Raw genomic sequence first — 12,420 nt, 5'->3', positions numbered from 1 at the left:
GTGTGGTTAGTGGAGTGTTTATCCTCCGGTTACTTATAATGACTAGAACTGGAGTCGTATAGATGTACGTACTTCCTCACTTCCTCGATCAACCGTTCTTCGTGCTGCTCCATCTTCGCTCGTGTTTTTAAAAATGGCGGTAGTGAAAACAAACCAAACCGGGAAAGTAGGGAAGCGGAAGTGCATGTACAGCGGATGTAGAGTGGACCAATCAGAGCCCTCTTGTCTGCGACGCTGTCTGCGAGGCTTCTGCGGTGGTCACAATTTTTGGGAGGTGTGCGCAGAGCGTCTGCGAAGGGGGGGCTACGCAGACGCCATCTGCGATGCCATCTGCGAGGACTGCGTTGTCAGCATAAATTGGCCTTAAGGGCCTGAAGATCACGGGCACCCAGTATGGTTTTCCGGCCTTGACCCTTATGCACAGAGATTCTTCCAGATTCTCTGAATCTTTTGATGATATTATGCACTGTAGATGATGATATTTTCAAACTCTTTGCAATTTTACACTGTCGAACTCCTTTCTGATATTGCTCCACTATTTGTCGGCGCAGAATTAGGGGGATTGGTGATCCTCTTCCCATCTTTACTTCTGAGAGCCGCTGCCACTCCAAGATGCTCTTTTTATACCCAGTCATGTTAATGACCTATTGCCAATTGACCTAATGAGTTGCAATTTGGTCCTCCAGCTGTTCCTTTTTTGTACCTTTTAACTTTTCCAGCCTCTTATTGCCCCGTCCCAACTTTTTTGAGATGTGTTGCTGTCATGAAATTTCAAATGAGCCAATATTTGGCATGACATTTCAAAATGTCTCACTTTCGACATTTGATATGTTGTCTATGTTCTATTGTGAATACAATATCAGTTTTTGAGATTTGTAAATTATTGCATTCCGTTTTTATTTACAATTTGTACTTTGTCCCAACTTTTTTGGAATCGGGGCTGTAATTCTGCAAAAAGTATGATGTTTTGCATTCAATTCTGAATTCAATTAGGGCAGTTTCAAGCAATTTGGATTGAATTTGAATTTTCACCTGATATGCCTGCAATAGGAAGAAAGTGAAGGGGTTGGAGTGGCTCAGCCAATCACCTCACTTGTAGAATTTGTAGAATGAACTAAAGATCATGATTTACCATCTCATTTAAAGACTGTTTGTGTCGAATAACAAGCCAAAATTTCACCCGAACACTGTGAGAGGTCAGAATCTTCATACAGGAAATATTTTGAAGCTGTCATTGCAAACAAAGACTCCATTAAGTATGGAAACACACCGGATATATGTTTAAGAGAAAAATAGTTGATGTGTTGAATACTTATTTCCCCCAAGCTACTTCTCTCTCTCCTGGCACTCAGGTGCTGGAATTTCCTCAACTTTCTTTATCTTCAAACCAAGACTGAAGACCTACCTCTTCACTAAGTATTGATTTCATGTTACTAACTCCTCTCTAACAGGGATTTAGCTGATAGTATTCTTGGGCCGAATCCCATTTCACCCCTTGGACCAACCCCTTGGCCCTTCCCCTCCATTTTGCGCGTTCACGTGAAGGGGTAGGGGTATCCCAATCCCAGTTAACGCGGAGGGGTAGGGGAAGGGGGAGGGCTTCTGTACCCCTCCAAACGGAGATTTTCCTGGAGCTGACTCCGAACGAAGGGGTTTGAGTGATTTCCCACAATGCCATGCGGATTTCAGCGAGATTTCATGCGGATTTCATAAAGATGGCGGTTCCCGCGGCGAAAGATTGTCATAAATGTATTTTCTCCATTATTTACGTGTTTTAAGTTGTTATCCAGAGGAAACACGCCGCTTGATTCGCTTTCGAGCTGAGAATGAGCAGCGATTTCTGAAATCCAAGCTGCTGCTAAAAAGCTTTGGGAGTGAGTATTGTTTTCGGTTGCTTGACTGCGTACGTTTTGTTCTGTTATTCTCACTTTTATTGTTTACATGAGTGTTCTGACACCTCATTCTGTCGGATGTGGTGCACGAAGCGCCAAAGATATCCCATTCAGTGGTGTTAGTTAACAAATCACACCCTGCCAGCAGAGATTTCTGGTTCTGCCTCTGGCTCTGACTGTAGCGGCTGGTCGCAGCCAATGACGCATTTGGTCGCGTTTTGCTAACGTAAACGCTGACGGAGGTACGCGATGACGTATGCGATCGTTGAAGGGCTATCCCAATACGTAAGGGTTGAATTTCAAGCCCTATCCCTTGTAGCTCAGTTTCAAGGGGAAGGGCCAAGGGGAAGGCGGAGGGGAAGGGGGAGGGGTAGGGGTAGAAATTAGAATTGGGATTGGGCCTTAGATGTTGACCTATTTGTATTAGCAGAAGAATATGTTTTTGGTGAAGATATAAACACATATGTAAGTTGCTCTAGATAAGGGTATCTGCTGAATGCTGTAAATGTACACTCTCTGGTCACTGAAACACCTGTACATTCATAAAATTATCCAATCAATCAATCAATCAATCAATCAATCAATCATGTGGCAGCAGTGCAATGCATCAATTCATGTACTTCAGTTAATGTACATCATCTGAAAAATGTGATTTCCTGACTTTCATGGTTGTTATAGCTAGAAGGGATGGTTTGAGTATTTCAGAAACTGCTGATCTCCTGGAACTTTCACAACAAAACAATCTGTAGAGATTACACAGAATGAAAACAAAAACATCCAGCAAGCAGCAGTTTTGTAGGCTGGAACATCTTGTTGACAAGAGAGGTCAGAGGAGAATGACCAGCCTGCTTCGATCTGACTAGAAGGTAGGGGAGAGCAGGGACAGATTTTCAGCTTTTGTACATTGGGTGAAATTCTTTGCAGGTAGCATCACATTCGTATTGCATTAGAGAGAATTTATTATGCCCTCTTACCACAACATTAGTTTCTCAGCTTATCATATATACTGGCCTTCAGACTTCACTTTTTCTGGCATTATTATTTTTTTAAAGATGTTTTTTTCACCTTTATTGGATAGGACAGTGTAAAAACAGATCAGGAAATGACCTCAGGTCAGAATCAAACCCGGGTCCCCGGATTTATAGTATGGCACCTTATCCACCAGAGCCACGACACCCCCAACTGGCATTATTTTTTTGCAGGGAGACATGAGACAAAAATAAACAAGAAGACAGAGTCATCTATATCCCCCGCCCTATATACCAACTACACGGAGTGCAGAATTATTAGGCAAGTTGTATTTTTGAGGATTAGTTTTATTATTGAACAACAACTATGTTCTCAATCAAACAAAAAGACTCATAAATATCAAAGCTGAATATGTATGGAAGTTAGAGTGGGGTGTTTTTAGTTTTGGCCATTTTAGGAGAATATGTATGTGTTCAGGTAACTTTCACTGTGCAGAATTATTAGGCAACTTAATAAAAACCAAATATGTAGCCATTTCACTTATTTATTTTCACCAGGTACACTGATATGACAACTCCAGATTTGCAAATAAACATATCTGACATTCAAACACAAAACAAAAACAAATCAGTGACCAATATAGCCACCCTTCTTCATGAGGACGCTCAAAAGCCTTCCATCCATAGATTCTGCCAATTTCTTTATCTGTTCACGACCAACATTGTGTGCAGCAGCAACCACGGCCTCCCAGACGCTGTTCAGAGAGGTGTACCGTTTTCCCTCTTTGTAGACCTCACGTTTTATAATGGACCACAGGTTCTCTATGGGGTTTAGGTCAGGTGAACAAGGGGGCCATGTCATTATTTTTTTCACCTTTCAGACCTTTACTGGCTAGCCACACAGTGGAGTATTTGGACGCATGAGATGGAGCATTATCCTGCATGAAAATCATGTTCTTCTTGAAAGATGCTGACTTTTTCCTATACCACTGCTTGAAGAAGGTTTCTTCCAGGAACTGGCAGTAGGTCTGGGAGTTGAGTTTGAGTCCATCCTCAACTCGAAAAGGTCCAACAAGCTCGTCTTTGATGATACCAGCCCATAGCAGTACTCCACCTCCACCTTGCTGGCGTCTGAGTCGGAGTGGAGCTCTGTGCCCATTACTGATCCAGCCACAGGCCCATCCATCTGGCCCATCAAGAGTCACTCTCATCTCATCAGACCACAGCACCTTAGAAAAATCAGTCTTAAGATATTTCTTGGCCCAGTCTTGACGTTTTATCTTGTGTGCCTTACTCAGTGGTGGTCGTTTTTCAGCCTTCCTTACCTTGGCCATGTCCCTCAGTATTGCACACCTTGTACTCTTTGACACTCCAGGAATGTTGCAACTCTGGAATATGGCAGAACTGGATGCTAATGGCTGCTTGTTAGCTTCACGCTTGATTTTCCGCAGATCATGTGCAGTTATTTTGCGCCTTTTTTTTTCCACACGCTTCTTTCGACCCTGTTGACTATTTGCAATGAAACGCTTGATTGTTCGGTGATCACGTTTCAACATCTTCGCAATTTCAAGAGTGCTGCATCCGTCTGCAAGATATCTCACAATTTTATACTTTTCAAAGTCTGTCAGATCTCTCTTCTGACCCATTTTGCCAGAGGAAAAGAGGTTGCCTAATAATTATGCACACCTGATATAGGGTGTTGATGTCATTAGACCACACCCCCTCTTATTACACAGATGCACAGCACCTGATATACTTAATTGGTAGTAGGCTTTCAAGCCTAAACAGCTTGGAGTGGGACAACATGCATTAAAAGGATGTTGTGGTCAAAATACTCACTTGCCTAATAATTCTGCACTCAGTGTATATACCAAGTTTCAAGATATTATTTGTCACATTTTTCAAGTTCTGCTGCAGGAAACCAACCCTACCTCTTTACACTGACCTCAGCAGCTCATGGCATAAACCCACCAGACCTTTGGTCCAGGTGAGCTAAAAATTCAAATTTCTCACATTTCTTAGTATCAAAAGGCACATATACACTACTTAATATACCATATACCAACTTTCAAGACCATACCACTCATAGTTTTCAAGTTCTGCTCCGGAAACAAAACCTACCCCAAAGACTAAACTGAGCGACTAAGTGTGAAATTGTTTTCATGGAAACATGAAAAATTAAAATTCCTCAAATTTCTTAGTATGAAAAGGCACATCTACATCACCATGTATACCAAGTTTCAAATCCGTATCATGAATAGTTTTGGATATACGCTCCAGAAACGAACATTGCTCTAAGAAACTAAGTCAAAATCTATTTTTATGTAAAAATTTGAAAAATTATTTTTTTCAAAAAGACAAAATAGCAAAAGGCCCCAGTTCACATGTTGCTTGATATGTATACAAAGTTTCATGAAGATATCTTCAGTAGTTTTAAAGATATGGCCCGGAAACGAAAACGTGACTGGACAGACAGCTGGATGGACGGACAGAACCCTTTTCTATATCCCCCGTCAAACTTTGTTTGGGTGGGGGATAAATACCTAGACCTACATGTTTAATTTTTATTTATTATCAAAACTTGGAACATATGAACTGTATGAACACACAGTGCTAGGACAGCGACAGAAAAATGTCAGTTTACCCAAAACCTGACTCGGCAAAACAGTTCCAAGAAGGAATGAAATAAGTTTAATCCTCATGCAGATACATTCCCACATTTTTAACAAACATTTTTAAACACATTTATATTTGTAAACCACAAGAAAAAACCTGTAACATGATGAGCTGTCTCAACTCTCCCCATTTGGACATTTTGAAAAAAAAATCCTTAAATGTTTTCCCCAGAATTTCGGTTTAATAAATAAAACTATATCTGGTAACTTTTGGCGACATACTTTAGTTCCTAACAAATCCTGAACTCCCCAGCATCCATGACACCATAGAATGGAGGTGCAGGTGAAGTAGAAAATACAAGTTTTGGTTGATTAAAATATTGAACTGCACAAACCTGACTGCAGTGTCCAGCTTCGTGGCTCCAAAGGAAGTCGGTTACTCTAAACGGGCAACAATCTAACTTCTGATGTCATCTAAAACCTGATTGGTTGAAATTAATTGATAGGAATACAAACTGTCCCAAGTCTCCCTGCTCTCCCCTACATCAAATAAGCATCAACCATGGTGACCAGAAAAGAATCTCAGAATGCACAATATGTTAAACTGTGAGGTAGATGGGCTAAAACAGTAAAATACCACATCATGTCCCACTTCTGTCAGTCAAGAACAGGAACCTGAGGTGACTGTGGGTACAGGTTGACCGAAACAGGACAGCTAAAGATTGGAAAATGTTGCCTTGTCTTTTTTCCTCTCTTGAGGGATACAGAACCATATGTGCTAAAGAAGGCAACTGGACTTGCTTGAAATTCTTGAAGACGTTTCACCTCTCATCCGAAAGGCTTCTTCAGTTCTGTCTCAGTAGTGGTGAGTTCCAGGTATTTATCCTCTAGTGGACCAAAAGCAACCCTAAGGAGAGTCGTTGAGGTCAAATGGGTCGTTGATGCTCTCAGCCATCCTGTAGATTGTTAGGGTCACTGGAGGCTGGGTGTGAACGGTGTGAGCAGCCTAGAGAGTCATGAGGGTGATCTGTGGGTCATTGGCTCTCTCTGCCATCATGTGTCATTGAAGTCAACTGACTCTTGGTGTGGATGTGTATTCAGTTTTCTGGGAAGTGTGCCAAGGACTGCATTGTAAGTGGCTGATAAGTGGTGTCTCAGACCACCTCCTCTGTTCAGTGATGGTCGTTCCAGGTGAACAGAGATAGTTTCTTTTACTCCTCTTTCAAACCACTGATCTTCTCTGAAAATGCGTACATTGCAGTTCCGAAACGAGTGTCCTTTGTTACTGAGATGAAGATAGACTGCAGAGTCCTGGCCTGAGGAGCTGGCCCTCCTGTGTTGAGCCATGTGCTTGGATACTTGGAACTCCCCACTAGTCAGACAGAGCTGAAGAAGCCTTTCGGATGAGAGGTGAAACGTTTTCAAGAAATTTCAAGCAAGTCCAGTACCGATGGTTGATGATGATCTGGATGACTGAGAACCTTCACAGACATATTCAGGGATATAGGTGTTCTTATTAAAGTGGCCAGTGAGGGCAAATGTTTAAAAAAAGGTGCAGATTCATGTTTGTCTCAGATGGTTTTGAGTCCCAGAACAAAACCCTGAAATGCTCAACAGTACTTTGTATCCTGCCACTTTTTTGAGTCACTCTGGATAAAAGCATGTGCCAAATGAATACATGTGTTTTTCAAACTTGGTCTTCCTGTTTTCCATCCTTGCAATTTATTCATGATAGTTCTGCTGGTAAAAACTTTTAATGGATTGTAGTTTTGGTCAAAGTCTGCCAAATGAATACATGTGTTTTTCAAACTTGGTCTTCCTGTTTTCCATCCTTGCAATTTATTCATTATAGTTCTGCTGGTAAAAACTTTTAATGGATTGTAGTTTTGGTCAAAGTCTTCAGTTGCTAAAAGGTATTTTGATAAAAGCAGATAAAGAGAACCCAGTTAACCTTTTGATGCAAAACATATGCGCACCCCTTCTAATGCACAAAATGGGTCAAAAATGACCCGCATTCATTTTCCAGGTTATTTCATGCTGACTGAGTTTTTCTTTGCTCTATCTTTTGAAATCAATTTATTTTATGATTGAATATTCCAAGTATTCTTTAAATATCTTGTTTTTACTTACCACAAATCATTAATTTAATTTTTTCTTTCCTACTTTATGAACAAAAATACTTTTTATATTACTACACATGGGTCATCCAAGTGTGATTTAAAATTAAATGTCTTAATACTATAATAATAATTTGTTTCAAGTAATTCCTTTAGCAGTGAATGGGGCCAGTTATTTATTTATTTATTAACTATGTAGTTAGCCAAGCCAACTCCAATAAAATTAGCTAACTAAAGTAGAATATGTCAACAGCTCGGTAGCTAATAGTAATTACTTGTAACTTTCTGACAAGTAATCTACTCACTCTCAAGGGAACCTAAACATAATCAATTTTTTTCTAAGGTAATGTTAGAACAATTGAAAAACATTACTTGCATGTATTAGATGGGCAAAGGGCGCTGTGCTGAGCTGTGAAATGTCTGACACAAGCACAATTCACAGTTCCCACCAAACGCTGGAGTAAATGCATGCGGGTTGTTTCTGACCCATGTGTGTAAACTTGATGTAGAATTACAAAAGCTGTGCTTGTTCATAACTTAAGAAAGGAAAAATAAAAATGATGATTTGTGCTAAACAGAAACAAGATATTTACTGCATATTTGGAAAAGTAAATGACAAAATGAATTTATTTCAAAAGTATATCATAGAAACACTCAGCCATACATGAAATAACCTGGAAAATTAATGCAGGTCGTTTTCGACCCATGTTGTGCATTAGAAGGGTAGTGATACAAAAAGGGTTTTTATTCAAAAAGTAAGAAAGGAAAAAATAAAATAAGGATGTATGATGATCAGAAACAAGTTAATTGAGGAATACCTTGAATACTGAATGATGGAATTAATTTATTGCAAAGATATAGAAGATAAAAACTCAGCCGGGTCACTTTTGACCCATGTTTTGCATCAAAGGGTTAAACAAATGAGACAAAAATATTATACTTGGTCATTTATTTATTGAGGAAAATGATCCAATATGGGCGGCACGGTGGTGTAGTGGTTAGCGCTGTCGCCTCACAGCAAGAAGGTCCTGGGTTCGAGCCCCGGGGCCGGCGAGGGCCTTTCTGTGTGGAGTTTGCATGTTCTCCCCGTGTCCGCGTGGGTTTCCTCCGGGTGCTCCGGTTTCCCCCACAGTCCAAAGACATGCAGGTTAGGTTAACTGGTGACTCTAAATTGACCGTAGGTGTGAATGTGAGTGTGAATGGTTGTCTGTGTCTATGTGTCAGCCCTGTGATGACCTGGCGACTTGTCCAGGGTGTACCCCGCCTTTCGCCCGTAGTCAGCTGGGATAGGCTCCAGCTTGCCTGCGACCCTGTAGAAGGATAAAGCGGCTAGAGATAATGAGATGAGATGAGATGATCCAATATTACATATCTGTGAGTGGCAAAAGTATGTGAACCTTTGCTTTCAGTATCTGGTGTGACCCCCTTGTGCAGCAATAACTGCAACTAAACGTTTCCGGTAACTGTTGATCAGTCCTGCACACTGACTTGGAGGAATTTTAGCCCATTCCTCTGTACAGAACAGCTTCAACTCTGGGATGTTGGTGGGTTTCCTCACATGAACTGCTCGCTTCAGGTCCTTCCACAACATTTCGATTGGATTAAGGTCAGGACTTTGACTTGGCCATTCCAAAACTTGAACTTTATTCTTCTTTAACCATTCTTTGGTAGAATGACTTGTGTGCTTAGGGTCGTTGTCTTGCTGCATGACCCACCTTCTCTTGAGATTCAGTTCATGGACAGATGTCCTGACATTTTCCTTTAGAATTCGCTGGTATAATTCAGAATTCATTGTTCCATCAATGATGGCAAGCCGTCCAGGCCCAGATGCAGCAAAACAGGCCCAAACTATGATACTACCACCACCATGTTTCACAGATGGGATAAGGTTCTTATGCTGGAATGCAGTGTTTTCCTTTTTCCAAACATAACGCTTCTCATTTAAACCAAAAAGTTCTATTTTGGTCTCATCCGTCCACAAAACATTTTTCCAATAGCCTTCTGGCTTGTCCACGTGATCTTTAGCAAACTGCAGATGAGTAGCAATGTTCTTTTTGGAGAGCAGTGGCTTTCTCCTTGCAACCCTGCCATGCACACCATTGTTGTTCAATGTTATCCTGATGGTGGACTCATGAACATTAACATTAGCCAATGTGAGAGAGGCCTTCAGTTGCTTAGAAGTTACCCTGGGGTCCTTTGTGACCTCACCGACTATTACACGCCTTGCTCTTGGAGTGATCTTTGTTGGTCGACCACTCCTGGGGAGGATAACAATGGTCTTGAATTTCCTCCATTTGTACACAATCTGTCTGACTGTGGATTGGTGGAGTCCAAACTCTTTAGAGATGGTTTTGTAACCTTTTCCAGCCTGATGAGCATCAACAACGCTTTTTCTGAGGTCCTCAGAAATCTCCTTTGTTCGTGCCATGATACACTTCCACAAACATGTGTTGTGAAGATCAGACTTTGGCTACATCCACACAACAACGGCAACGAGATGTTATTTAAAAATATATCGCGTCCAAATGGGCAACGATCAGTAAAATATCAGGTCCATATGGCAACGCAACGCTTGCTGAAAACGATGCAATACACATGCCACACCTCTAGGGGCGCTGTAAGACGGTCCCTTCGGAGACACCAGAACAATAGAAGTAAGGACGCATGCGCATAAACTATTATGCGCGAGACTTCATATTAGCCACAAAGTCAGGAAAATCTGTTCGTAAAATTACATTATAATGACCAAATACAATGAAAAGTATTTTTCCAGTCTCACCTGTGAAAGGTAATCCCATGTGATCTCGTTTGGACGGCAAACCTGTTGGTACAGTTAAACGCAGCTAATCTTTATTCTCCGCTTTGACCTATCCAATATGGTGGCGAGGATGACGTATGATTCTACGCGGAAGGCGGCGTCTTTAATGGTCCGGAATAAATTGAATGCTACACATTGATGGATTAATTTGCTCTTCTATGCCCTTTTTGAGAAATGTATTGTAGGACTTAAACCAACATCTGAAGAGGTGAGATCGCTCCTTTTTTTCCCTATTTTTGCTGGCGGGATTGACTCTGCCCGTCTCTCTCTCTCTCTCTCTCTCTCTCTCTCACTTTGCACCATTACACAATAAATATTCACAGTGAAAATATTTTGTAAGCACGTTTCATGAACCAAGTTATAGGATTTGTTGACAACTCGCATCGAGTTCGTTACACTTCTACCCGGCGTGAAGCACTCACAGTCATGTGGTTGTGATGTCATCGTAAACAAATCCGTTCTACTCATCCAGACGACTTCACAACGGCAACATTGCCAGATCTTTCCACTCTGGAACCCGTTCTCAAAAAGATTGCGTTTTGGGCACCCAAAACGCCGGTGCCGTGTGGACGCCAGGCCTAAACGATAAGCAATTGTATCGGAGTCACCTGAATCCATTGCCGTGTGGACAGGGCCTTAGATAGATCCCTGTTCTTTAAATAAAACAGGGTGCCCACTCACACCTGATTGTCATCCCATTGATTGAAAACACCTGACTCTAATTTAACCTTCAAATTAACTGCTAATCCTAGAGGTTCACATACTTTTGCCACTCACAGATATGTAATATTGGATCATTTTCCTCAATAAATAAATGACCAAGTGTAATATGTTTGTCTCATTTGTTTAACTGGGTTCTCTTTATCTACTTTTAGGACTTGTGTGAAAATCTGATGATGTTTTAGGTCATATTTATGCAGAAATATAGAAAATTCTAAAGGGTTCACAAACTTTCAAGCACCACTCTGTGTGCGTGTGTGTGTGTGTGTATATAGTGCTTTATTTCTTGCATCATTATCTCTTGTTTTGTACAGCTCTCACTGTTAGAGCATGCTATGTTTTTTCTTATGATGACTTCTCTGCACTCTTCCTACCTACTGCAAAATGATCACCAATAACAGGTCAGCCATTTCTTTACAACTTTCAGAGAAATATCGCGTGAGCAGTGTTTGATTCAAAAGAAACAACACAATCCTTGTGTAACCACAAACCTCCAAACCCTGGGCTTTGGATGAAGGCATTACACTTCAGCAGCTGACTGAGAAGCATGAGATATTTCACTGTGGTCTGCACCCGTTTCCTTATTTCATCACGTCTCATTGAAAACATATGTAGTCTTTCAACGTCTAATCTTCAAAAGAATGACTTTTCTAACAATTTGCCATCATGAGATACTTTTGTTGTTCATATTGCTTGAGTAATATAATTCATCCAAGCTGTCAAAACACGTCATCACTGACCTTATCATTTTTTACACAAATACTGTAGCTGTTCAAAAAAAAAAATTAACTCACGTCTTCTGCAATGATCAAACACAATTAAGATTCCACCATAAATAATAATCATATTTCTTTTACCTGAAAGCTTTCCTGAGATAAGTATGGTTAGAAGTAACAACTCCATTATCATCATCATGTGAGTGTGAGAAGTGTGTCAAGTGAACAGCTATGTTTCCTCCCTCGCTCTTTTTACTCATTCCCTGCCCACGCATTATGTGTGTCCATGGCGACATCAATGTTCACACCACATGCTTGGATAATTTCACATATCTATTACGTCACATCAGTATTCACCATGTATTCATTCTGTTTTCTGATGTCGAGAGGACAAAGAGATAAAATGTGTTTTTGAGGCTGATTACTACATTGTGGTCATAATAACAAAAATAATTTTACCCTGTGTTAGTTTTTGTTGAACTCTGATTGGTCTATCACAGCAGTTCTGCGAGTGTAATCATTGGAGATTCCAGTTATTTATTTTTAAATTGCCCCTGTCCAACATACTTACCTC

At 40.7% G+C, this 12,420-nt stretch overlaps 1 protein-coding gene across 3 annotated transcripts in view; it reads right to left on the bottom strand.

Annotated features, from left to right (window-relative positions):
• Positions 1–12,050, bottom strand: part of si:ch1073-59l16.1 (polymeric immunoglobulin receptor) — a 50,372-nt gene extending 38,322 nt beyond the window's left edge. For all 3 annotated transcript variants that reach the window (XR_009654666.1, XM_060920708.1, XM_060920709.1), the window contains exon 1: positions 11,988–12,050. Coding sequence is in view for 2 of the 3 variants with exons in the window: in XM_060920708.1 (XP_060776691.1) it covers positions 11,988–12,045 (58 nt within the window). In the remaining variant the exon portion in view is untranslated. The remainder of the gene's footprint in view (positions 1–11,987) is intronic.
• Positions 12,051–12,420: the final 370 nt, after the last annotated feature.

Source organism: Neoarius graeffei, chromosome 5, assembly GCF_027579695.1.
Source record: "Neoarius graeffei isolate fNeoGra1 chromosome 5, fNeoGra1.pri, whole genome shotgun sequence".
In the NCBI taxonomy this organism is placed as follows: Eukaryota; Metazoa; Chordata; class Actinopteri; order Siluriformes; family Ariidae; genus Neoarius; species Neoarius graeffei.
This window is presented reverse-complemented; position numbering and strand designations above follow the sequence as displayed.